The following is a 26,197-nucleotide window of genomic DNA, read 5'->3' as shown; positions in this document are numbered from 1 at the left end:
ATAAACTTTCTCGTACAGGGTAAACATAGGATTTGGACTCTTGCTCAAGTACTGTTCGTGTGCTTTGTGTAAGCCGGTTCTTTTTTCGATCCTGCAGACTTTCTTCCCTCTTGGCTAAAGAAGAATTGAACTTGAATGTGCAGCAAGTTATTGTTAACTGTTGTTGTGAACCCCTCTCCTTGTGCAGTGCAAGGCAAAACAGCCAGACAAAGTCCCTTATGGCAAACATCAGCAACCTGGCACGCCTATATGCCTACAACTGCTTGCCAGATGTTGAAATAGCTATCCTCAATCCTGCAACGGCCTCTGAGGATGTCTCCGCTCAGGCCCCGTCCTCTGCGACTGACCTGAACCAGAACACGCTCACTGCCTCCTCCCTGGACTTCCTAAAGTCTCAGTCAAGACTTATGGCCACAGTGGCATGTCTAAGTGCATCTAATATACAGAAAATCCCCAAATCCAATTTATCGTGGATGGAATTTCGGGGCAAACGGGAGGTGCCGTTAGGTTTGGAACAGATTTCCAGGGAGTGTGAGGCATTGTTGAAGGAATTCTCAGTACTGGAACGATTTCTGCTTACTATGTTTGAGCCACTTCAGCACCAGCAGGAGGAAGGCAGCAGTGTGGCTAGTGTCCTTTGTGGCAAGACACACGTGTCTCTGGTTCTCTTAGGATTGCATTCCACCACAGCTGTTGAGGTACTAATGGGAGTCTTTGAACAAGCACTTACAGCAAAGGATTGGGCCAGAGCCCTGAAGGTCTTGGATCTGTACAGCCAGGGTATGGAGGAGATAACCAATGTGAAGGATGCTGTGCTGAGCTGTGCAGCCGCTGATGGTAAGGATTATGTATGTGGGGGGGGGGGGGTCCTCTTTTTTAATGAAGAGTACAGCTTGGCACAGGAGGTAGAAACTAAGGATGTAGTTGGTGCTCCTTGGACAAATCGGAGGAACAGAAACTAATCCCTTCCCTTCCCGCATCGTAAACTTGCTTTTGCTGATGCTGTGGTTTCTGCTCTACAAATGAGCAAATCCTGACACTAAACTTGCTTTAAAAAAAAAAAAATTTTACTGCAGACCTGGGATATATCTGTGGTGTTATTTATTTGTGAAGAGCTGAATGCGTCAGGAGACGTTAATTATAGTACCATTAATGGAACATCACTTGCAGCAGTATCATTCTCCCTTCAGTGGATACACGGATGATATGTCCTGTAAAAGGAGGGGCTCTTTGGAGCCTAAAGGTAGTAAGTGTCCCATTCTAACCTTCACTACTTCCTGAAAATCTGATGCTTGGGATGAGTCTAGCATGTCTTTTCCAGCACTGTACTGTTTTTCTCTTGGTGCGGGCAGTTAGTGCAGATAAGGATTTTCTTTTCTAAACCACAGAAAGTGAGCTTCAAAATGGTTTGTGTGTTTTTTTTTCTTTTTTTGTTTCCCCTTCTCCCCCGTCCCCTCCCCCACAGGTAAAGATGGTTGGCAGTACTTGTTCCCAGTAAAAGATGCAGCGCTGAGAAGTAGGCTTGCCCTGCGCTGCCTAGACAAATGGCCCCTCGAGGCCTGTTTGGAAATCCTAGCTTATTGTGCCTCTGACTTGGACATAACTGATGAACTAAAAACTAATCTGCGGAGCAGGAAGAAAGAACTGCAGGTTTACCAGAAGGTACAAAGCCGTTCTGTTAAGTAACCAGTAAGACAAAATTGGTAACAAGGACAGAATATGCTTGCCCTTAGAAAAAGTCCGTTGTTCTTTTTTCATCACAATAGCTTTTCAAGTTTTTCATGCAAAACAGATCATGCTTTCAGTGCTGTCCAGTGCTGGTTTTAATATCCAGTTAATGCTCCCCCTCCGTTCCTCATAACTTTTCCACTCACCTATTGGACTTCAGGTCTGCAAACACTATTAGACGTGAACTTTGGAGTGAGGCCGCTATTTTTTTTTTCCAATATATTTTGATTTTTCCAGTCTGTACAAATGCTAGGATCTCTGGAAGCTTCCCGTGGCAATTCATCATCTTGTGAGAGATGCAGATGTGTCTAGGCATGGTCTATGGGACAAGTGGTCCAATGGGCATCTGTATGGCAATCAGTGCTTTTAACTGCAAAGTAGAGTAGATATTCAAGTTAGGTCAGGCTAGCTGGCCTGAAGTTGAACACAGACTGAAAAGTCAGACCAAGCGAAAAGAGGAGTTGTGAATCCCTGCTGAATTCTGTCTGGCAGTGGTTTCGCTAGCTGAAAGTTACCTCAGCTGTATCGCTGTTAGTGCTGACAATGTCTACAGTATGCATATATCTTTTGGTCCACAATTGCTGCTAGGTAGTCTTTTAGAAATTTTGCTTTAGAAATCTGTTTGCCCAAAGGCACTCATAAAGCCACACCTCTGAGAAAATCCTGTAGTTCTTTTTGGGGTAGAAGTTCATTACATCATTCCAGAAAAAGGGTAGAGATAAACAAGGGGTCCCTTTTTGACTTTCTTGGTATGAGGCAACTCATGATGTGATCAGCTCAGCCATTCTCTTAGGCTTAATGGTTATTGTGGATAATGATTTTTAAAATTTGTGCTACACAAATTAACTTTTTCAGATATTGAATTTGCAAAATGAACCACTGTGGAATGACTGGCAGGATCTGAAAAAAGCCTGTGCTGATGATCCTCAAGCCATCATGGATATCATTCTGAAGGCAAAGGTTAGGCATCTTCGTGTGAATGTTGTTGAACTAGAACGCGTTACGCTTTGAATGGATAAATTTGTTGAAAATAGTATTTTAAAACACTGGTCAACAGATTGCCTTGCGAGGAAGAAATCCTTTGCTAAGTTCTATGCTGCAGAATCAAACGCGAATCTGTGTTTTTGTCCAGGTTTACGTGCAAAGAGTCCCATACCTCTTATTCTGAAATACTGCCTATTCTTTTCTCTTAGAATTTTGAAGTCTTTAGTAGTATAGCTTTTGGCATGATACAGGCTTAATTACTTTATAAGCGTCACTACTGTAGATTCCAGATAGTAATAGCTGGCTTGAGAAGTGTCTGTCCAGAAGGACAACTCACCTACTGGGAGATAAGAGTATTCTCAATGTGATCTGTGACTTTGGCAAAACTGAATCTCTTCTTGTCCCCCCTCCCCCCCAACTATTTACTTCTGCCTGAGGGAGAGGAATCTAAGCTACAGAATTTCTTGAGAAGTTGATCAGGACTTTGGAAGAAACAGTTGCATCGGAGGAAGTTGGATTTTTATTTATTTGTGTGTGTGTGTGTGTGTTTTGTTTCAGGATTATGAGTTGTGTGAGGAATGGGGCCGGTTGTATCCCATCCCGAGGGAAAATTTAATCAGCCTTCACCGTGATCACCTCCTCCACTTACTGGAGACGGGAGACATGGAAAAAGCATTGAAGGTAACAGCAGGACTCTTTCAGCCTCACATCTACACAGGTCAAATTAGTTGAAAACAAGGTATCCGAACTGTTTTCACAATGAGTTACTCATATCCAATAGATGAGGGGAAGGGGGAACAGAGCTACTCTCTTCCTTATAAACTTACAAGATAACATGCAGACTTGCTTAGATGCAAGATCACTGTTGCATGCTGAGGTCTTCGGTTTTCTCTGGCTTAGTGTCAGCAACTACTTCTGCGATGAATCTGGAGCTGTTGTAGCTCTCAACCCAAACAGCTCAAACTGTGTAAGGCAGAGCGTTCCAGGGAGTTTAGGCCAGTCTCGAGAAATGTTTTTATTTAACAGTTTATGTGAGGTTTTCAGCCTGTTCTATGGTTTTTCTGTAACTGTGAGGGCTGCACGCTGTTTTCTTAAAAGCCAGTATTTTTTTCTGAGAGTTGAGAAGATATCAGAAAATGAGACTTGTCTGTGTTTTGTCTTTTGTTGTGTCTGTATATTACATGTTGGCAAATTGCTTTGTCGTTATTAGGTTGTAGAAGAACTGCTTTCTTCAGCTCATGGACACGTGCTGTTTTTGTTTTCTCCTTTAAAGGATACTGTTTGCTTAGATTCACTTTCAGGGTCCTGTCTTTCAGCCAGTCCATTCAAGTGAAAATATAGCTTGGCAGTCTAGTTTTTGGATCAAATAGTGTAAATACCTTTATGGCTATTCTAATTATATGGAAATGTGGGGTCCCTTTTTATTTGAGAAATCACAAGGAAGCATTTTTGTGCTGCTTATGCAGAAGAACCAGGAAGTGAAACTAATAACAGAAACTGGTCAGTTAGGCCTCAGTGTCCAAATTTAATAAAATGTGAATTCTTCTGCTTTTAATAATTAGGTGCTGCTAATAACACAGAGCATGAAATAAAAGTGAAGGCTGTTCTAGAGGCCTTAAAGTACTGAGGAGCAGAGTAGAGCTTTCTCATTGATGCATCTTCTGCCTCATTCTTCGCTTAATTTTTTGCTTGCTTTAATTGCAACTATTTTGATTATTAAATAGACTAGTTAAGCAATGAGGAAACCTATAAGTAAATGATCTAAATTATTATTATGTATGTGTGTGTGTCTGTGTAAGAGGCTGGTGTAAGTTAAATAAAATGCTTGCAGGACCATCATAGGGCAATAATCTGTCGTGGACCATGTGATTTAAAGAGTACTTTCCAGAAATGTACTCGGGATACACTGTGTTTTGTCTCTATTTCTAGCTCTTGCAAAGAATAGAAGACCCTGATATTTGCCTTGCCATCAGTGAACAGTCCCTTGATCAGCATCCCAGCTTGGCAGCCTCTCACTTCTTGGCTGATTACCTCACAACTCACTTCTACAGAAACCTGACAACTGCACGCCATAATGAAATTCAGGCTCTCCATATGGGATCAAAAGTGAGCAAAATTGCTGCATTGTGGGATTTACTGCAATGTGTAGTTCTATAAGTATCTGTCTGCAAATTTTTACCAGAGTATTCTTGGCGTGTGGGGCCTCCGATCATGAGTCTCAGTCCCTACGTGTGCTGACAGCACCGAAGGAAGGTGGAGATGGCTTAAAAGTTGTCTTTCCCTTCGCTATCTGTAGCTCCTATGTTCTGAGGTGATTGCAGCTCCCAGTGTGAACAAAGCGTTCTTGTGTCTGTCTGAGCTGTGGGGAGTGAAAGACCATCCTGACTAGAGGAGGGAGATAAAATTGAGGTGCTTATCAGGACAGCTGCTATCTTTGTCCAAGCGAGAAAGAAAGCATCCTAAACGTATTCTCTGATGTGTCAGAAGCACCAGTGCTACCTTCCAGTGCTACCGCTATTCCCTGTGTAGGAATATGAATAAATATATGCCCACTTATAGGGCTCCTTGACACTTAACATGGCATATTTCTTCTAAGGAACTCCCAAATACTTTTCAAAGGTGGGCAGTATTATTCCTTTTTCTGGATGGCTGTTACCTTTACAGAAGTCATATAGGCTCTGTGCCCTACCTGGGAATAAATGCATTAAGCAGTGGATTACCTTACTCGAATGCATGCATAAACAAAATGCAGTGCTTTCCGTAACATGCGCTTCTTATAGGACTACAAATAGCAGCTTGCTCCAGTGCTTGGTGCAACAGTTTTATTATGTTTCCTGTTTCTTTATTGTCCCTCTTGGAGGACATGATGTTAACTTGAAAAGTGTCCAAATTAGCTGATCATCTTTTGGAGAACTGCTCTTATTTTCTCCTTTCCATGCTTCCTGAAATGATGGATGTAGTGGAGCGACAAGAGACAAAATTTTAAGGGTTGGACTAATGTTGATTAAATAAAGTTTATTTTAATGGAAGAATATATTCTACCCTGCTAGAACATTGCTGTCACGGGGTCACAAATGGCTTTCCATTCTCTGCCCTCTCTGAAACGTGGCAATGTTTTATAGAATGGGAAACAGGTTAGGCAGAAGCCAAGTGATTTGCCCAAATCCATTCAGTAATTCTGTAACAGAACTAGGAGTAGACCCAAGAAGTCCCATCTTCATTTCTTAGCCTCTGAATTTTATTCCATTCCTTGCATCATAAGCTGCTCTGCTAGTCCCTTATCTTTACTCTTGCAAAAACCCAGATTTGGGGATGTATAATTTTAATTTTTTTTAATTGTGTCCCAGGTGTTGCTGACTCTACCTGAGCTCTACCGTGTTAACTACTTCCACCTCTCCTCCAGGCCACTGCTCATGCTGGAGCAGCTCCTCATGAATATGAAAGTGGACTGGGTAGCTGTGGCTGTGCAGACACTACATCAGCTCTTAGCTGGACAGGAAATTGGCTTTGCTGTAGAAGACATTGATAATTTGCTCTCCAAGTATGCAGAAAAAGCCCTTGACTTCCCTTTCGCATTAAAAGAAAAAAGATCAGGTATCTATCCTTGAAAATGCTATTTTTTCCTTGAGGAAGAAGGGCAAATTTTCCCCAAAAATCATCTCACCATTGTGAGATGTGTGTCTGTCTCCCGCTAGTCCTAGGCATATTCTTTAAGTCCTTGTGTTTCTTGTAAGCAGAAGGATTTTAAGCTTGTAAGCCTAAGGGTCAACAGCTCCAAAAGTTTCTCCAACTTTCCTCTGTTGTTCCTTTTAAGGGTCTTTCCTTTCTTGTATGGTACTGTGCAATTTCATTTCATTCCTGTTTAATGTAAAGTCATTCACAACCTCAGCAGTTCTAAACTGCCCCCACTCAGCTGCATCTTCCCCAAAATTAAATGGGGATTTAATCTTTCATGCTGTTTCCTCCTTCTAGCGCTCTATACCTCTTTTATAATTTTTTTTAAACTTCTAGTTCTAGTAATAATCTTACCACAGCTGCTCTTTCTGTTTTACCAGTCCCTTTTCATCCATGTTAGTGTCAGTTCTCCTGGGCTTTGCTGTCTTTGGTAATTTAGAACTTGAAGAGCAGAGGGTGCTGCAGATTAGGTTCAGTGCTTTTGTTGACCATGTACACACATGCACCTTCTTTCATGAGGATTAGCCCAGAGTGGTTCATGCAATGTGAATCATTGTGGGCTAATCTTCATGAAAGTTGTAACGATTTGTTACACAGCTAATCCTGTTTTATACTAACGTTCTTACATGCTGCTGTGAATGGATTCTTCTATTCTTCCTGTAAGCAGGTAGATGTGTGACCGATATTGTTATCTGATCTATTTCTCCCTTGGTCCTAGATTCTGTGGTACGTATCCAAGAGACCCTCAATCAAATATTGGAGTGTGAAGCACTATCTAAATCAGGATCACCAGAACCATCTCATGGCAGCTTTACTGGTAAGGATGAGGTCTCAACGCCATTTTCTTTCAACCTGTTCTTTTTTTTTTTTTTATCCTCTATTTGTGTTTGAACTTTGCATCCCACCTTTTAATAGTAACTTTGGTCACATTTAGCACAGGTTAGTAGGTCTCTGCAGTTGGGTGCTTTGGGCCCAGTTAAAAGAAAACTTAGAGGGAGATAAGGAGGAAGGGTGTGGCTTTGTTTTGGGCTTTGGTAGATATTGGCAAAATGCCCGAGAAGTTGGCACAAAAGAATTCCATTCCAGACCCTACAGAAAAAAGAAAGTCTGAACAGACTATAGGAGACTGGACTTCAGCTGCAAAAACAAAAGGTTTACCTCTGTGCAAGAGTTAAATTGCTGGCGGATTGCTGGTGCTGCAGGTTAATCCTTTCCAGTCAGGACTACTTTGGTCTCTCTGGGTACATGAGCAGAGTTGGTCTGGAAGGCCATCAGTGTGGTACTTTTTCCTGTCTTCCTGTTCTTTGCTCCGAAATTTTGTTTTTCTTCGGGATCTTAACTTTGGTTTTGCCGTGGAAGCCTAGTCTTTTTTGCCTTTTTTTTTTTTTTGTTCCTTCATTCTTTTGTTTTTGAATTTAGTTTTTTCTAGGATCCCTCTTGTCACCTGAGGGAAATGGCACATCTTTTATTGCCTCAGGAGACTCAATTGGCTGAATAAATAGAAACAAATAAATAGAAACAAAATAATTTTTAAAAAAGAATTGAAGAATATTCTTGGCTTTAAAAAAAAAAAAAAACCAACCACAAATCCTTCTGAAAGTCTGTTTCGCTTTGAATGTAAGCGATATCCTTCAGAGGATATATATCATGATAGATGGAGAGCCTGTGCTCTCAGGGAATGACTAGCAGAGGGTTTCCTCAGACCTCCAAGACTGATGGTTTCCAGCATGTGATGGGCCTGAATTAGAGGTCCACAGTGGTATCTTGAGCCTACAGTTTAGGGTGTGTGAGGTGTTCTCTAGTTCTGTATACTGAATTAAAGGTTCTCCTCATGCTGCGTACATAAGGTGATGGCAGTGTCTTGGATCTGGCTGCGCAGCTCTTAGTGTCTCTCATGTTGCCCAGGAAATAGTTTGTATGCTAGCTAAATATCAGTACATTGTTATGAAACCTGGATGTGTTGTTCTCTAGCATTCTTCTGCAATCCAATAGCTGCTTGGATGAGTATGAGTTAGCTTTATTGGGATGGAGTTGGATTTTTTTTTTTTTTTTTTTTTTTTAGTTTAGTATCCTTGTGCACAGGAGGTGGCTGGCAGGGCTGCAATGGGATGTTGAACCTTTCAATTAGTCCGAAGTGTAGCAGGTTCACATCATATAAACTAAAAGCCTATTTAATGCTACAACTTTGAGTCAGTGAATGTCTTGATGGCAATATCAAAGATGCCAAAGGCCACAGAGGTACAAATTCTGCCTGTCTGAAGGGAGCAGAATAGGGAGAGATATGCAATTGCCAGCCATGATGTAGCCCTCTTGAGATGATAAAAGAAAAGGCAGTCTTCAGGAATGTCAGTCTGCCTATGCTGGATATCCTTAAGATTATATTTGATGCTATGCTGTGTATTTGGTGTCCATATATCTGTTTTTTCAAGTCTCTGCTTATGATACAAGAACAGATGTTGACAAGACCTAGTCTTAAACTTCTATAATTTTTATCGTAAATGTCTGCTAATAAGTAAGCAGTAAGTGAGATGTTCTCAGTAAGTCTGTAGTGTTTTCTGGTGTTCCAGTTAGTTAAACAGCTGGTGTTAGTTAAACAGCTAAAATCCTGTTCCATGTTTGTCTTGCTGTGGTCTTTTAAGGCATCACCATGTCCACAAGTCCCAGAGACAGAAGCCTGCAGCAGAATGTGCTTCCTCAAGAGTTTGTGCCACCTGAGAAGCCACCACCAAAACAGCAATGGATACCTGATGACACTGAAATGATATGTATGGTCTGCAAAACAGAACGCTTTACTATGGTAAGGATCAGAGATTAAGTACAGACGTTTCTAGAGTTGTGATCTTAATGTGGACACTTGCTCAGATTGTTTCCTAAGAGCCACCAGCTGCTTCAGCAAGTTTGCTTATGTCAGTGTAGGCTTGTCGAGACTCTTGACCTACTGATATTTAACCATTAGTTTCTGTTTAGATCAGTTGAGGAGACTTGCAACACTGTTGGCTCCATGCAGGGTCTGAGGCCTCTCCCCAAGTTTCCTGAGGGAAGTGACAGAGCCTGTAAAGGAAATCTTGTTATCAGAGAGGAAACTCCTATGAGAACTCAGAGATATGTATTGATAGTAATTTCACAGGGCTGTCTAGTTGACCATGCTGGCTAGAAATAGCATGAGCGTAATATAATTTGGCTCACCAGTACAGAGGAGAGTAAGCTTTGCTGTTGGTTACACTTTGCTACAATTGTACTTGCTCGAGTACTCTATTGGAACAACGGTAGTGCTGTTAGGGAGATTAGTTTTGGGTTTTGCAAATGTGCTGGCGATCTGTTTTCTACTGCTAACAGACAGCACTGCTTCCTCAAAAAGTTATATTGCTTTGAATTTTGAAATGAATAATATCTTATCAGAAAGATAGTCTACAGCTTTAAACTTTTTCATGAAGTGATCTAAATTGATCATTCACCTAAATATGATTAAAATTGGAACAATCTAAATATTGGAAAGTCCAACACTGCAGCAAGCTTGTCAGTTATAAATATCTGGTTCTGTTTGTTTGTTTTTTTTCCTTTGCTGTGCCCTCCCCAAAAGGGAATTGTGGCAGTGAGACTCAATCAGTTTTGTTCTGAAAGGCCTTATCATTCATGCTATTTGCTTGCTTTGAATGGAATAAGTTTACTCATACATGGGGGCATATAGAGGAGGGGGACTTCAGTCAGCTCCTTCAGTTACTCATCCATGACCTCTTGTGCTTAGTTTAACAGGCGTCATCACTGCAGGCGCTGTGGCAGACTAGTGTGCAGCTCTTGCTCCACCAAGAAAATGGCAGTAGAAGCTTGTAGAGAAAATCCAGCTCGTGTATGTGACCAATGCTATAGCTACTACAATAGAGAACATCTGCCTGGCTTCATACAAGACGCAAGCACGTAAGTTCTTCCGTTCCAATTCTTCATAACTGCATGTACGCAGGAAGGTGGACTGCAGTCTTCAGGGATCAGAGTACAAACATTTGGGTTTATCTAGATAGTACAATACATCAGCTTTTTGGCTCCCAGCAGTTGGGATTTTCAGGTTTTCTAGGTGAAGGATGATCGTGATGCCTCAGTTTTACTTTTAGTATTAGAAAGAACACTGGAGAGCCAAAGTGTTTTAATTGTTTAAGCATCAATTGATCGTTAAACCTATGAATTAAATGCTTTAGTACCAAACTTTCCAAACAAAATTTTACAATAAGTGACCAAGTTGCTTGCAGCTTACTCGGCTTCTGGGTCAGCATCACATGTTGACTGGCTCTGCAGAGCCTGTTAGTGTGTTAAATGTTTCTCCACAATTTCTTGATTGTGACCCTGGGAGAGTCAAAAGCAAGTTCATGATTACATAGGTTTTGAAATTGAAACTGAGCCCTTAATGAAAGGGCTAGCTGTGATGACAGGTTTTGATATGGTTCCTTTTCAGGTAAGAATTGCAGTGAAGTTTGTGGTGTGTAGTTTAGGTCAGCTGGTGAAAAGTGCAATTGAAAAAAAAATGGGCTTTTTCTCTCTGTGACCCAATCAAGTCTGCTGATAGCAGTGCAAACAGGCTTGTTAGGAAGAGAAGAATACTGTGCAGATCTGAAAAGGAACCTCTGAAGAAACAAGCAGTTACCTGCAGATAGACTGGGTTGAGTCGGAACGGTTGCTAATGCTACCAGAATAGGTCAGCAGAGCCTAGCAGGGAGCTTGACCATTAGCTTCATGTTTTAGTTGTTTGTGTGGGGTTGTTTTGTTGTTTGTTTTTAAACTCACCCTGTTTGTATATTAAAACGAACTACATCTTAAGAACAGAGACATAAATGTCAAAAACTTTGTTTTAGCTCTGACGTACGCTGATCCTGGGCAGTTCTTCCTTGTTCTCAGTATCTACTTTGACTCATTGTATGTGCAACAATACTATTTCTGCAAAAGCTTGTAAGAACTTAATTATTTAGTGGAGTTGAAGTGCAGTATGTAGGGGCAAGAACTTGTGTTTCCAGACGTCACAGATGGAGAGGGTTGGGGAGAGCGGAAGACAGAGTTCTGAAAAAGCTAGCCGCGTTGATCCCTCCTTAAGAATTATGTTTTCCCCAGTATGCTGGAAGAGGCATGATGTTTCTTTCTGTCTTTCTGTTACAGCAAAAAAGAAGATCAGGACCAAGTGGAAGGTGAGGAATGGAGTAACGTTAAACTTCCACTTCAAACGCCTGATTATCAGTAGAATTTGAGATAGGAATCTGCCACAGCTAGCTGTAGAAAAAGGATGATCAAAACTTAAAATACCAGTATTTTCACATGAGTGGGCTGAAATCAGGCATTCTAAATTTCTGTAAATGGGAATTATGATTTAGGAGATACGTCAGAGCCAACACTGAACAATCTGGGTGGGTTTTAAAGGCAGGAACTGAAAACAATGGTTGGAGAAGGCACTTTGCATACTAGGAGCAGTCAGTGAAAGGCTATGCTAAAAGTAGGAATTAATTAGCTCAGTATAGAGCTATGTTAAGAGATGCTCTTTTCAAGAACTGTGCTAGTACGTTGCTGAATAGCACTGCAGTGTGTGGTGGTGATTGATACTCAGTGCCAGCTGCGGGGAGCACAGAATGAGGCTCCTCTTGTGGCTCTGGGTGTGTCCCAAATTCCATCTGCTTTGTTGATTGTGCAAAAATGAGCTGGTTATTTCTCACCTGTGCCACAATTTCCCCATTGAATATCTTGACATTTCAGGAGGAACAACCAAGTTCAATTGAAATTGTCAGCCATTTTTCCTCAAGGTAGTTATTCTTTCTTTGTTAGTCTGGTGTTAGTGAGGTGATTCAGCGAAAAGCTCAAAAAAATTTCTTATGCTAGCATAACATTTTGGCAGACCCAAACCATTGTTACTTGAGGTACAGCTAGTAGTAATATGAAACGCTGAAAAACTTGCACAGCAAGTGCAAGAACAGCACAGAACTCCTCAGATTTAAGAGGGAAAGTGTTTTATTCTGCTACTTTTCTAACTTTTCTGATGGGACTGTGAAGAATTCTTAGCAAAAGTTCTCAGGCCCTTTCCCCCTCCCCCTTCTCTAATTACTGTCTCCAGTTCAATTTGGAAATAGTTTTTTTTTTTTTTCCAATTCACCTTACAGTTTTTATTGTTCCATTGATGAGTAACTGCCTTTCTGTGAAACTTTAGAACAGTGAATTTCCTGACAAATCATTCTTCACAGAAAAGCAGATTTTTATGTATTTGTTTTTAAAAAAACTCTTAATTTTCCAGGGAGAAGTTGTTGATCTGGAAAATAGTAGCAAATTACCTTTTTTTTTTTTTCTTGCCCCCATTTTTCAGAACTGAAAGGTTGTCTGTTGTTTGATTGCTAGGAACCAGAACCACAAACATGAGAATCGGAGGGCTGGTGCATCTTAACTGGTCTCAGATGACAGACATGGTTTGATTTGTAGCTATTCTCTCTTTTGGTGGAATAATTCTCAGCTCAGGAGAAAGTAGAACAAAGAAGACAAAATAGTTATTAAAATAATCTCTTTCTGCCTATCCATCTTGTATGTTATCCATTACAATATCTAGGTAGGAGAACAACAAATTTCAAAACTGAAATTTGTTTAGTCTGGAGGAGAGAGAAAGACTTTTCATAGAAATTATTTTCTTGAATCATTTAATCAAAACTCTAATTTTCTGTAATACTTTTTAATATGAAAACTTAACATATGGAATTAGCTCATCTTCTTGCAAGCCTTTATCTTAAACAGGTATGTTTGAATAACTTGAGTTCTAAAAAGAAGACAGCAATTGAGTCCACGTAGCCTTTCTTCTTACAACTGATGCTTCAACTTGCCTTTTTAGCTGTAACCCATAGCTCACTTATTCCCACATCCTTCCTGATCAGAAATATGGAACGCTTTGGCTGAAGGAAGACTTAAGAGAAAGTTGCTGGGTTTGATATCCTGCAGGATATGGTTTGGATAATAATTTGAAAATACATTGTTGGAGCCAGTTCTTACTGACAAGATGTTAGTGACAGTGAGAGTACGCTTGACAGTCTGCTGAGGAATGGAAATGTTTCTGTGGTTTATGTGCTGGACATGCGAGACTAACAGGAACTGGCACAATGAAGGGACTGTGGATAACTGTTTGAGAGGATTGGAATAGCTCTGTATGATGTTCCCTCTGCCAGATTTATTGCCTCTTGTTTGATGATTCTACCTGTTCTTTCTTTCTCTGCCACAGAAACGTCTAGTAACAAATATTCCACAGTGGTGCGAATTCCCAAGGCACCTGAGCTTGAATGGATTGTTTCCCTGAACGAGGAGGAGAATGAAGTTGTACGCAGTGAATTTTATTATGAACAGGTCAGATCTGGAGAAAGAGGAGAGTCTAGCATAAACAGTTTCCTAAATAATTACCTCAGTACTAATGTTCATCTTTCTTTCCTCTGTCAGGCTCCCAGCTCTTCCTTGTGTATTGCCATCCTCAGTCTGCACAGTAATAGTGTAGTGTGTGGCCACCAACTGATAGAGCACTGCTGCAAATTGTCCCAAGGGCTGACTAACCCTGAGGTGGATGCGGGGCTCCTTATGGACATCATGAAACAATTGCTCTTCAGTGCCAAAATGATGTTTGTAAAAGCTGGAAGGAGCCAGGATCTCGCCCTCTGTGACAGGTGACTTATCAGATGTTCCCTAGGCTGCGTCAAGGTCCTGGCAAAACCTGTATGCTTGTGTGCTGGAGAGGAGGGTTGTTTTGTGATTGTACCGTGGGCATTGTAAACGAGAGAAGTTCATAATGTAAGAATAACGTGAAAGCTCAAATAATAGAAGTTCAAGTCTCATGTCTACATAATAACTACTGAGAAAATTCTCAGAGTAGGGAGAAGTAATCCAGAATGACTGGGTAAATGTTCTACTTCTGCTGTTTTGTTTTTCTACTTTCAGCCACTTGTTCCATACAGAATTTTCAACCTGTACTTCCTGACCACTAGCATCTTATTTGTTCCTCGAGCTTTGTCTCACTGGTACTTGCAGTGCTAGGTGCAGTGCATAAGTTTCCCACGTACTAGTTGGATTTGGTAATGTTAGCTGGCGTCCACAATCAGCATCTGCCAAGGCTCCACCAAATGAAATGAAACAGCAAAAAATAGCCGGAATAGGACAGTATGATGAACAGACAAACCTGGTATACTAGTGATTAGGAGCCGCTGTTCTAAGAGTTATCTTTGACATAAAATTCTTTAAGATTCTTAGTGTGTATGATAAGAGTGACAGTATATGTACATTTAACATATGTAGTATATTTATTTAGTATATTTAACCTCTATTTTCTCCTAGCTACATCAGCAAAGTGGATGTGTTGAATATCTTGGTTGCTGCTGCCTATCGTCCGGTGCCATCTTTGGATCAGATTCTTCTCCCTGCAGCAGTAACAAGACTAAGAAATCAGCTTTTGGAAGCAGAGTACTATCAATTAGCTATAGAGGTAACGACAATAGAGGGATGCAAATATTAATAATCATTCTGTAGTGGGTTTTGAATTTTTTTTTCCCCTCTTCTGAGTTCAGCTGGATGTGATGTATGAAATAGTCTGTAACAGCTTAAATGTTGTCCAGGATTAAGTTTTTAAGCAGTGAAGAAAACCTTTTTTGAATGCTGAAAAAATTTTCTGAGGGAAGATGCCTTCTGCTGTGGAGCAGGCTGCTGAAGGCAAGAATAGGGGCCATATCTCCTGGTACAGTTAAAATGGTAATGGAAAACTGCCAGAAAATCACTACGCGGGAGGACTCCTACAATCAGTAGAAGGGTTGAGGCATGCTTTGTTGCAGGACTTTATCTGAAACTTGTGTATTTGATTTGTCCGTAATACTGCAGTGGATACTAACTCAAGCAGCTTTGCCAAGCGTTTACTTGGAAGCTAACTATGGTGGCATATTTATCTATGAGAGCTCATCTGGTGTGGTTTATCATCTTTTATCCTCCTCCTACTCGCAGTATTCCATAAGCCTCTGTTTATGGCGTTGCAGTTTGTTAGGAAAAGGATTATGATGCCACAAACAGGATTAGGATTTTTAAAGGGAAATAAACAGCAGGAATAGATGAGCTATTTGAGTAAAAATAGTTCATGTTTAAAGGCAGCTGACTTACTAAAGAAATTCAGGAATAAATTTGATCAGCAGAATTTTGTGCAACAGAAATTTGCAGCACTTAACAAAGTATTGATATTTATCTAAGCAGAAAACTACATGTTCTGCTGCAGTTTTTAAACCACAAACCTGATTATTTCTTCTCTATAGAAATTACTTGCTTTATAAGAAAATCTTTTCCTAATGTGAAGAATTTCATGAGTTTTAAAACTGTTGAACTGAAACTTCCTGGACACATGGTTGGTTAAACCTGAACAGCAAAAAAATTCTTGTGCATTTGGAGATCACGGGTGTTTTGGTAGCTGGCATCTAGTGCCAGTAACCTAGAAACAGTCAGTGTGGGGGGCTTTTTGTTTATCTGTTTTAATGGGAAATGTCTCTAGGAAATGGAAGGTCACAGTCATAGGCTGTGTGTGGTTATCCAGTTTTCCTGTGTTCTATATTGGGACCATATGTTACAGTATTAATAAATGATTTTTGAATTTAGGTTTCTACAAAGTCTGGGTTGGATCCAAGCGGAGCATGGCATGCCTGGGGCATGGCTTGCCTTAAAGCTGGGAATTTAAGTTCGGCAAGAGAGAAGTTTAGCCGATGCTTAAAGCCACCTGTGGATCTAAACCAGCTGAACTATGGTTCAAGGCTGGTCCAAGATGTGATACAGTATCTGGAGTCCACAGTGAAGCCCATACATATTGTGGTAAGTGTCTTCTATTCTGGCTTCTCTAAAAGGCTATATTAAAGCAAACAAATCTTACAGCAATGTATGTTATAATATCAAGTATCATATCTCTTTCTCCTTTTGTCATCATTATGCATCACAAACTGAATCTTGTTGAGAAATTCATTGGCTGTCTCCTCACAGTAAGTTGATGGTTGATAGCCCTGTCAGAGAATTTTCTTAGTAATTTGGGGTGTACTCAGTGGAGGGGAAAGAAGCTGCTCTTTCTTACAATTTGAGGAAACTACACTCCATCCCAACCACATGTTGTGATGCTGAAACTGGTAACTTTGCAGGAATTCAAAGGAAAAATTACAAATGCAAAGAATATTGTCCCACTCATCTTTCCTTGGCAGAAAGCGCTGTTGCATGGTTTTGGATTAGCTTTGGAAGCTCTGATTACATACAATACAAAAAAAAAAAAAAAGGCTTTTAAGGCTAAATTGCAGTACTGAATTGATGAAAGAGCTTTTAGTAGAAAGCGTTCTAAGAGAATAAGAAAGCCAGTTTGGACTAGCTTATTGAAGTAGTTCTTGAGAGTGAAATTACTTCTAAATAAACAAGCCTCCTGTCCCTCCCTGGAGACAGAGCCGTTCTAGCTACAGCTATATTCAACATCTCTGTCAATAGCAGGGTTCCAGTCTAGTACTTACCAAGAGCTTGACTGGGGTCTTGCCCCTCTAAAGCCATGCGTATTTAAAACACGCATGTGCACTCTAACAAGAAAACAAGCTTCAGGGTTAGGCGACAAGATCTAGTAGAAAAGAATCCCAAAGAAGTTCTGCGGAGAAGGTTTTCCTGTTATTCATCACCTATGATTGATTCTCTGCTTTGACAGCAGGATGATGATTACTTTGCTACGTTGAGGGAACTTGAAGCAACGCTGAGAACAAGAAGTCTGTCTCTGGAGATGATGTCTGAGGGGAAGATTCAACACCACAGCTACTACCAAGAGTGCTTGTTCTATTTACACAGTTACGGCACTAATCTAGCAATAATAAGTTTTTACATGAGGCATGACTGTATGCGAGAAGCACTGCTTCACTTGTTAAATAAGGTGAGTAATGTAATTTGCAATCACCTAAACTGGAATTTGAAAAGCAGCCAAGAGGGCCTCAAGAGCAGTCTGAAACAGCAATGAGTGTCATCCAGTATTCTGGGCAGTTTTCTGCGCAGGAGTTTACTGAGGTCCTCAGTGTTATCACATGTACTGTGGCTAACAAGAATTTAGTGACATGAAAAAATAACTTTGATCTTTTTAAGCTTTTGTGCTTGTGGTTGCTTTTTACTGACTTTTTAGATTTGAACTAATTCTTACTGAGAACATGCTACTTGAAACACCTCATTCCACTGTCTTCAATCTGCTATTAATAGGAAATTATTTAAGTGGTCTTACCAGCTTTGCTTTCTTTTTATATCATCAGCCATTCTAAGCTCATATTCTCATCTGTTTATCAAATTTACTTTTCAAATGTGTCCTTTTTATCAGCTTAGATGTATCTTTAAAGAAATTTACATGTTTTTACAACGTTGGTGAAATAATTTCACTAGTTAAGTAGTAAGCATTGAAAATACTCTAGATAGACAATTTGATGTGGAGTTTTGGATGTGGAGACTAACGCTGATAACATTCCAGAAGGGAAGGGTTGTTACTTTAAGACCGTAACATGCTGGGTTTCTGTTGAAACGTTATAATCTTTCTTCAGACGATTTTGCAGATGGGTATTTGGTGAAAACATTTTTATGTATACAGGCTTTGTAGCTTGTATCTTACTCTGGGATTAAAAAAATCAATTGAAAAAGGAGATTAAACAATTCCATATCATGCCTTTAAAAATTTTATGCAGGTCGTGTGGTCACACATACTACTTTCCATAGTAATATTAACATGTGGGGTTGCATTTGCAAGAGCAATAGCAATAGACAGGAGGTCAAAGGAAGTAAATATTCCCCTCTATTCACTACTTGTAGATTTCATCTGAAGTACTATATCCAGTTTTGGGCTCCTCAGAACAAGACAGACATTGACAAACTGGAGCAAGTCGAGTGGAAGGCCGCCAAGGTGATTAGGGGACCGGAGCGCATGATACATGAAGAGACTGATAGAGCTAGGCTTCTTCAGCTTGAAGAGAAGGCTGTCTATTTGCTGTCTTCAGCTGCCAAGTGGGTGATTATAGAGAAGATAGAGCCAAGCTCGTCTCAAGTGTATACAATAAAAGGGCAGGAGACAGCGGATGTGATTTGCAGCAAGAGAAATTCTAACTGGGTATAAGAAAAAGGTTTCTGCAGTGCAGGTGGCCAGACATAGGAACTAGCCCGCAGGGTAGCTGTGGAATCTCTTTCCTTGGAGATGCTCAGGACTAGACAGGCACTGAGCAACGTGACCTAACTTCTTTGAGTGGGGGTTTGAACCCAATGACCTCTGGAGATCCTTTCCAACCTATATTACCTGTTGATTGTATAACCTCTGTCACTTGATACTCCTTTATATTATAAAAGGGAAATCTAGGTGCCACAGCTGGTTTGCTTCAACCAGCTTTTCTGATATTCGTGTAGGAATCCCCACCTGAAGTGTTCATTGAAGGGATCTTTGTTCCAAGTTATGAAAGTGGGAAACTACATATGTTGGAGAACTTGCTAGAAACCATTGATCCAGGATTGGAGAGCTGGGGAATCTACTTGATTGCAGCCTGCAAACACTTGCAAAGAAAAAACTACTACCATATCCTGTATGAGCTGCAGCAGTTCATGAAGGTAAGATGAGGGTGAGTGGCCAACTCTGACAGTATTCCCTATTTCACTGAAAAACTTTTGGTTATTTACTTGGGTGTTTTTTGAAATGTGGTGTAAATCTGCGTGATGGACAAGCAGACTTTTGCTACTTTCCATTCCTTAAGAAAAAGGAAAGCCTGAGTCCAGCTGAAGCTGACCAGCTATGCGTTGCTATTGTGGGTCTGGTGCATTGCAGTAGCTTAACTACTGCTTTAAAGAAAATGGAGCACTGCCTGATTTGTGTGAGCACTTTAGTACAAAGGACTAGTGAAGGCAGTTCATTTCTATCCTTCTTCAATTGTTCAGTATGTTTCTTCTAGGATCACGTTCGTGCTGCCATGACCTGCATTAGATTTTTCACTCATGGAGCAAAGTCTTACACTGAACTGGGAGGCAAACAGACATGGCTCCTAAAAATCAAGGATCATCTCAAAGTCTACCTGCAGGAGGTCTCAAGAAGTTCAGGAAGGAAAAAAATGGTATTCACTTTCCGGAAGAAAATGTCTGCTACAGATGTGTCAAGGTATCTGTAAACAGGAAGCTAAGTTACAAGAAAGAGGAGAAATTCGTACTTTTTTTTTTTTAGTGATTGCGTTAAAGGTGGCTTTAGCTAACACATACTAGCTGTGCCTGACCCAAATCTAACTTTACCTAGTTGCAAGTATAGCATTCCCGTTACCATCCCTCTGTTACAACCTAACCCAGAAGATAAGCCATTGTTTCTACTAAACATATCAATCTGTGTATCATGTACCTTCCTTTAATTTAAAAACAAAAACCCTACAGTGCACAGACAACGATATTGAGCTGGTTAAGCTTGTTTGAATTTTAATTCAACTACATGTGAATTACAGGAGCCAGACTTAAGTGAATCTCTCCATGTTCAAAAGCTGAACTGTAAGTTTAGGCACATATCTCTCATACTTGGTCTTTTATATCTTGGTTTTCCTAATGATTGCTCTTCTTTAAGGCTAGACTCCCAACTTAAGGAGGGGAATGCCTGTGAAAAGGTGGAAAAAAGCAGATATTTATTTAGGATCCAGATTCTCTAGCTCACTCTGCAGAATAATGCTAACAATTGCTCACCTGCAATTTGTGATGCATGTTGTACGCAGAGATCTGAAAAGTACCTCATTGCTGTAGGCTAGGCTACCACAAAGACCAAGTCAAACAGCAAGCAAAATAGTACTTTCTAGAACACATTTCAAAATAAGACATATACATTTCCAAACAATAACTAAGTTCACACAACTAATAATTGACGCTTATTCTCTATTTCAAAATAAAGTGTGTTTTTAAAAAAAAAAAAAAAAAAACCCACACAACTGTTTTCCCCTTGTCTAGGCACATCAATACAGTTGAGCTGCAGATGGAAGTAACAAAGTTCCTACATCGATGTGAGAGCTCAGGAACTTCTCAAATGACAGATTCCTCCCTGCCCACACTCTTTGGAAACAATAACATGAAAATGGACGTTGCCTGCAAGGTACTTACTGCTATTTCAAACAGGTCTTATTTTCATAAACAATACCAACTTATGTGAACGTTGCAATACTTGACAGTTGGAGCAGCCTCTGGTACTATTCATGGGCAGTTTGCTTGTGCATGTATGCGGCCTACTGTTTATGAAAAAAAAAAAAAAAATGTTTTTTTCTCAAAGCAGCAGAGAACAGCTGAGAACCTGGAACTACTCTGCTCAAAATTCAAAGTTTCAGAGGTAGAGGATTCCAGATGCTAATAGTAATGTGTTTTTTCGGTTTTTCAGTTGTACGTCCTATTGTGTTTTGAAGCAAGGCCATCAATGCTGTTTTTGTTACCCTTGCTAACTTCAGCTCAGCTTCATCTTTAACTTTATCCCACGTGAATCAGTGTGTAACAGTAGACCCTGTATTTCCTCCACTTCTTGTTAGGATGCTGCTGTTTTCCGTTGTTCAAAGTCATGAATTGTCTTTTGGCAAAGGTACCGCTTCCGGACAAAATTCAGAACTGTGAGCAAGACTGCTATTAACTGTGTGTAACAAAAAAATGAATGTGCATCCTGAAACTTGTCTGATGCCTCTCTTTTTCAGGTCATGCTGGAAGGAAAAAACATTGAGGAGGGGTTTGGGATTGCATTCAGAGTCCTTCAGGTATGGAAAAACCTGAAATAACAAGTACTGTAATTACAAAAGAGAAACATCTGCAAACAGCAATTGTTTAAGCAAAAGACTTTTTTCCAAAGGCCTTTTAATCTCCGAAAGGGAAAAATCTCTTGTGGGAAAAGTCACTAGTTAAGTCTTAACAGTCCATGTGTATGGAGGAACGTGTTTTGGGTAAAGAAATGCAGATCCTGTTTCAGTAGGACACCTCCAAGCTGATTGTCTCCTACAAATGAATTAAGTATGACTTTTATTTTGCCTTGAATCTTGTTCGGTGGCTTATGCTGGCAAAACACAATCACAGATGGGAGCTGAGAGCTCTGGCTTAGCAGGTCTCTGTAGTTTGTGACAACCATGCAAAGAAGAAGTGAATAAATAAGGACAGGGCTATCTCTGTACTCCTCTCCTGGCTGGGAGAGCAAAGCTACTTAACTGAAGACTGTCTCTGGGGACCTGTCCTTCCTCATGTCTCTGCAGAAGTTGAGGTTCTTGTCAGTCATTGCAGCGTATTGGCCTCCAATCTTTTTTCTGTATTTCTCATCCAAATATTAGGAATTGCTAAAAGATATTACTTGAAGCAGAACAGTCTGCAGTTACCTCCCATCTGGGACAGAGGTATAGCAAGGCTGCTTCTGGACAGAGGTGGCACACTACAAGAAGCGTCTGTCACCCCACTGCCTGTTGTGTTTTTAACTGATGCGATGGCAGACCACACTTCTGTCAGGTCAGGGTGTACAAGGCAGCATTACTGTTTGGAGTAAGATCTGGAGAGACTTAGTTAGAAAACGGGCATTTTTTTAAGCAACAAAAGCAGTCACTTCCCCCCAGTAAAAATGGAACAGCAAGTCCAACTTCCCAGCATCACCTCTTTTTCCTTCCTTTTGTTTTTTCTTCTGTCGTTATCCATGGCAGGAGCAGTGCCAGTTTTAGTCATCTCTTCCCTCATACGGTCAGTTCACTCCTGTTTCCCAGGGTGCACAAAGGGTGGCGGCCATTGGAGGGGGTTGGGGAATGTAGCAGGAGCTTGCTTGCTAAGTGAGGGGGAGGTGGGTAGGGACTATGCTTTGTGAAGGGCCTCTGCCTAGGAAGGATGCTTGGCCAGAAGCTAAACTGAGTTTTGCCACCCCAAAAAGAGAGAAGATAACAGTACACTCATTCTTGAGCAAAATTGGATTTTACTAGTCTCATTATGGAGAAGCTTTGAGCCAGTACTAACAAACAAAGAAGGTCTGGTCGAAGTTGTGAAGGCTGGGGGCAGCCTTGGCTGCAGTGACCGTGAGATGGTGGAGTTCAGGATCCTGTGAGGAGGAAGCAGGGCAATAAGTAGGATCGCAAACCTGGACTTCAGGAGAGCAAACTTTGGCCTCTTCAGGGACCTGCTTGGAGGAATCTCATGGGGTAGGGCCCTTGAAGGAAGGGGAGGGTCCAGGAGAGCTGGTTCAAGCATGACTTCCTGCAGGCTCAAGACAGGTGCATCCCTCTGAGTAAGAAGTCCAGCAAAGCAGGCAGGAAGCCTGCACGGATGAGCAAGGAACTCCTGACAAAACTCAAACAGAAGAAGGAAGTCTACAGAATGTGGAAAAGGGGACAGGCCACTTGGGAGGAATATAGGGATGTTGCGAGAGCATGCAGGGATGCGACAAGGAAGGCCAAGACCCATTTGGGGTTTAATTTGGCAAGGGATGTCAAGGACAGCAAGAAGGGCTTCTTCAAATACATCATTAGCAAAAGGAAGACTAGGGAAAACGTGGGTCCGCTGCTGAACGGGGTGGGCACCCTGGTAACGAAGGATACAGAGAAGGCAGAGCTGCTGAATGCCTTCTTTGCTTCAGCCTTTACTGCTAAGGCCAGCCCTCAGGAATCCCAGAGCCTGGAGACCAGGGAGAAAGTCTGGAGAAAGGAAGATCCTCCCTTAGTCGAGGAGGATCGGGTTAGAGATCATTTGTGCAAACTTGACATCCACAAGTCCATGGGCCCCAATGGGATGCACCCACAAGTGCTGAGGGAGCTGGCGGATGTTATCACTAGGCCACTCTCCATCATCTTGGAAAGGTCCTGGAGAACAGGAGAGGTGCCTGAGGCCTGGAAGAAAGCCAATGTCTCTCCAGTCTTCCAAGAGGGTAAGGAGGAGGAGCCAGGAAACTATAGGCCTGCCAGCCTCACCCCCATCCCTGGAAAGGTGATGGAACAGCTCATCCTGGAGGTTATCTCTAAGCATCTGGAGGACAAGAAGGCAATCAGGAGCAGTCAGCCTGGATTCACCAGAGGGAACTCATGCTTGACCAATCTGATAGCCTTCTATGATGGGATGACTGGCTGGGTAGATGAGGGGAGAGCAGTGGCTGTTGTCTGCCTGGACTTCAGCAAGGCTTTTGACGCTGTCTCCCATCACATCCTCATAGGCAAGCTCAGGAGGCGCGGGCTGGATGGGTGGAGAGTGAGGTGGATTGAGAACTGGCTGGATGGCAGAGCTCAGAGGGTTGTAGTCGGTGGTGCAGAGTCTAGTTGGAGGCCTGTAGCTAGTGGTGTCCCCCAGGGGTCAGTCCTGGGCGCAGTCTTGTTCAATGTATTCCTCGATGACCTGGAGGAAGGCACAGAGTGCACCCTCAGCAAGTTTGCTGATGATACTAAACTGGGGAGGAGTGGCTGACACACCAGAAGGCTGTGCTGCCATTCAGAGGACAGGCTGGAGAAATGGGCGGAGAGGAACCTCCTGAAGTTCAACAAAGGCAAGCGCAGGGTCCTGCACCTAGGGAGGAAGAACCCCCTGCCCCAGGACAGGCTGGGGGCTGACCTGCTGGAAAGCAGCTCTGCCGAGAAGGACCTGGGAGTGCTGGTGGACAACAAGTTGAGCATGAGCCAGCAGTGTGTCCTTGTGGCCAAGAAGGCCAGTGGTATCCTCGGGTGCATGAGGAAGAGTGTTGCCAGCAGGTTGAGGGAGGTCGAGGTCCCCCTCTACTCAGCCCTGGTGAGGCCTCACCTGGAGTTGTGTGTCCAATTCTGGGCTCCCCAAAAGAGACATGGCGCTATGGAGCGAGTGCAGCAGAGGGCTACAAAGAGGGTGAGGGGCCTGGAGCATCTCTCCTGTGAAGAAAGGCTGCGAGAGCTGGGCCTGTTCAGTCTGGAGAAGAGAAGACTGAGGGGGGATCTGATCCATGTGTATAAGTATCTGAAGGGAGGATGTCAAGAAGATGAGGCCACTCTCTTCTCCGTGGTGCCCAGCGACAGGACAAGAGGCAACGGGCACAAACTGAAACACAGGCAGTTCCATCTGAACCTGAGGAAAAACTTCTTTCCTGTGAGGGTGACGGAGCACTGGCACAGGTTGCCCAGAGAGGTAGTGGAGTCTCCTTCGCTGGAGATATTCAAAACCTGTCTGGATGCGATCCTGTGCAATGTGCTCTAGAGGACCCTGCTTGAGCAGGGAGGTTGGACTAGATGATCTCCAGAGGTCCCTTCCAACCTTGACCATTCTGTGATTCAGTTCTGAGCTGTGCTGACTGGGAAACTAGAGGCCACCAAAACAGCTTTGGCTTTTTGGAGCATGCTCTGATACTTTGTCTTCAGTAGAGATTGTGTGTTGTACACAGTGCCTGTGAGAGAACCTGCTGAGGACATCTAACATGTTGCTCTGCTGTTCCAATCACCTCTAGGACTTCCAGCTGGAGGCTACAGAAGTGTACAGCAAAGTGGCCAAGCAGCTGGTGAAGCAGCAGAAGTACAGTGAGATCCGGCAGCTCCTCAAGTGTGTCAGTGAGTCTGGAGTTGCAGCCAAAAATGATGGAGATAACATCATCATAAGCTGCCTGAACGAATTCAAGAACATACCTGCTGAGGTAATGCTCTCCTGTGTTGTCTCCCTTTTGAAAATGGGTATATACAGTACAGGCTACAGAGAAACTGTCCAGTGGTGCCTGTGTTGCTCTTCTAGCATCTCCTTTAAATCCCCTGGTCCCGTACTTCATGCATTATTTAAAGATAGGAGAATGTGTTTTCTCTTAAGTTAGTTACTCTGAGAGACTGTTACATGCTTCTACTCGGTGCTTGCCAAACGAGCACCCACAACGGGGAGAGAACCTTTGCCCAACAGAATTGTGCCAGATGCTCTTGATGGGGGGTGGGAGGCATTCCCTTCCATAAAGCTTCCCTGGCTGAAAGAGAGCACGCGCAGAGACAGAAACTTCCTGTCTTCATAGGAAACAATTGTAAGATTCCCTATGCCTGCCACAATGTCTTTTCCATCCCAGTGAGAGAATGGAAGGTCCTCTATGAAGTTTTACTAATCAGGCAAAGGGATGAGAGACTGACCTGACTGTTCTCTAGAGACATCTCACAGACATGGCAGGCAGGGGAAGCTGTGGTAAAGGGAAGAACTGGACTTTTATTTTTTACATCTGCAGCACTAGCAGTTGGGATGGTGTAAACGTCTGGCTGTGATCTCAGCAGTCCATGCTCTGTGGAGAGGTTTGGTCTTTGGAGAGGGAATGATTTGCAAACTATAGTCATCTAAACATGAACACCTTTTCCCTTTTTTGGATGCAGGATCTCGATAATCTGATTCAGGATATGGACAGTGATGAAAACAAGGTAAGTAAAAGCACAGTAGGAAACCCTTTAGTAGGAGCTGAGGAGCCCAGTTTTAGTCTGCAGGCTGTGTGTTCTCTTCCACCATCTCCCATCCTGACTTGAGCAGAAGTTTTGAAGGCCGCTTCCCAGATTATAGAGATCACAGTGAATTGCTCAAGGCTGTGGCATTTGTCACGGTAGAGCTGTGACATGAAGGTATTGCTTGATGTTATCCTTACTAGTTCCTTGACTTTCCTTGGAGTGAGAGAACTAGGCATTTGTTAACAGTGGAAGAAAATATATTTCAGAGTGGCTCATGGTGGGTTGCTTGTTCACGTTACCTTGTCTTTCACATATGCATATGTAAGCTTCCTGTGGTGGCAGGCAGCTGATAAGGAACAACATACCTCCAATATGAGCATTTCAGCTTACTCTTCTTTCAGGATTATACTATTTCTCTTCTTATAGGGAGTTAAATAATAAAA

General features: G+C 42.0%; 1 protein-coding gene across 5 annotated transcripts in view; it reads left to right on the top strand.

Annotated features, from left to right (window-relative positions):
• ZFYVE26 (zinc finger FYVE-type containing 26) overlaps positions 1-26,197 on the top strand; it is a 54,565-nt gene that overhangs the window by 25,242 nt on the left and 3,126 nt on the right. For 3 of the 5 annotated variants that reach the window (XM_068946225.1, XM_068946223.1, XM_009668887.2), the window contains exons 20-40: positions 98-837; positions 1,466-1,662; positions 2,584-2,688; positions 3,271-3,393; positions 4,642-4,818; positions 6,060-6,306; positions 7,106-7,204; positions 9,027-9,184; positions 10,133-10,302; positions 11,527-11,555; positions 13,613-13,734; positions 13,825-14,045; positions 14,710-14,857; positions 16,006-16,215; positions 17,075-17,293; positions 18,793-18,990; positions 19,329-19,531; positions 20,353-20,494; positions 21,078-21,137; positions 24,800-24,982; positions 25,689-25,733. In XM_068946225.1, coding sequence (XP_068802326.1) covers positions 98-837; positions 1,466-1,662; positions 2,584-2,688; positions 3,271-3,393; positions 4,642-4,818; positions 6,060-6,306; positions 7,106-7,204; positions 9,027-9,184; positions 10,133-10,302; positions 11,527-11,555; positions 13,613-13,734; positions 13,825-14,045; positions 14,710-14,857; positions 16,006-16,215; positions 17,075-17,293; positions 18,793-18,990; positions 19,329-19,531; positions 20,353-20,494; positions 21,078-21,137; positions 24,800-24,982; positions 25,689-25,733 — 3,796 coding nt within the window. Of the gene's footprint in view, positions 1-97; positions 838-1,465; positions 1,663-2,583; positions 2,689-3,270; positions 3,394-4,641; positions 4,819-6,059; positions 6,307-7,105; positions 7,205-9,026; positions 9,185-10,132; positions 10,303-11,526; positions 11,556-13,612; positions 13,735-13,824; positions 14,046-14,709; positions 14,858-16,005; positions 16,216-17,074; positions 17,294-18,207; positions 18,299-18,792; positions 18,991-19,328; positions 19,532-20,352; positions 20,495-21,077; positions 21,138-24,799; positions 24,983-25,688; positions 25,734-26,197 lie in introns of those variants that run through there. The other 2 variants (XM_068946224.1, XM_068946226.1) reach the window with 2 other exon arrangements.

The sequence above is a fragment of the Struthio camelus genome, chromosome 5 (assembly GCF_040807025.1).
Source record: "Struthio camelus isolate bStrCam1 chromosome 5, bStrCam1.hap1, whole genome shotgun sequence".
In the NCBI taxonomy this organism is placed as follows: domain Eukaryota; kingdom Metazoa; phylum Chordata; class Aves; order Struthioniformes; family Struthionidae; genus Struthio; species Struthio camelus.
Note: the sequence above shows the minus strand (reverse complement) of the source record. Positions and strands in the feature narration are given on the sequence as shown.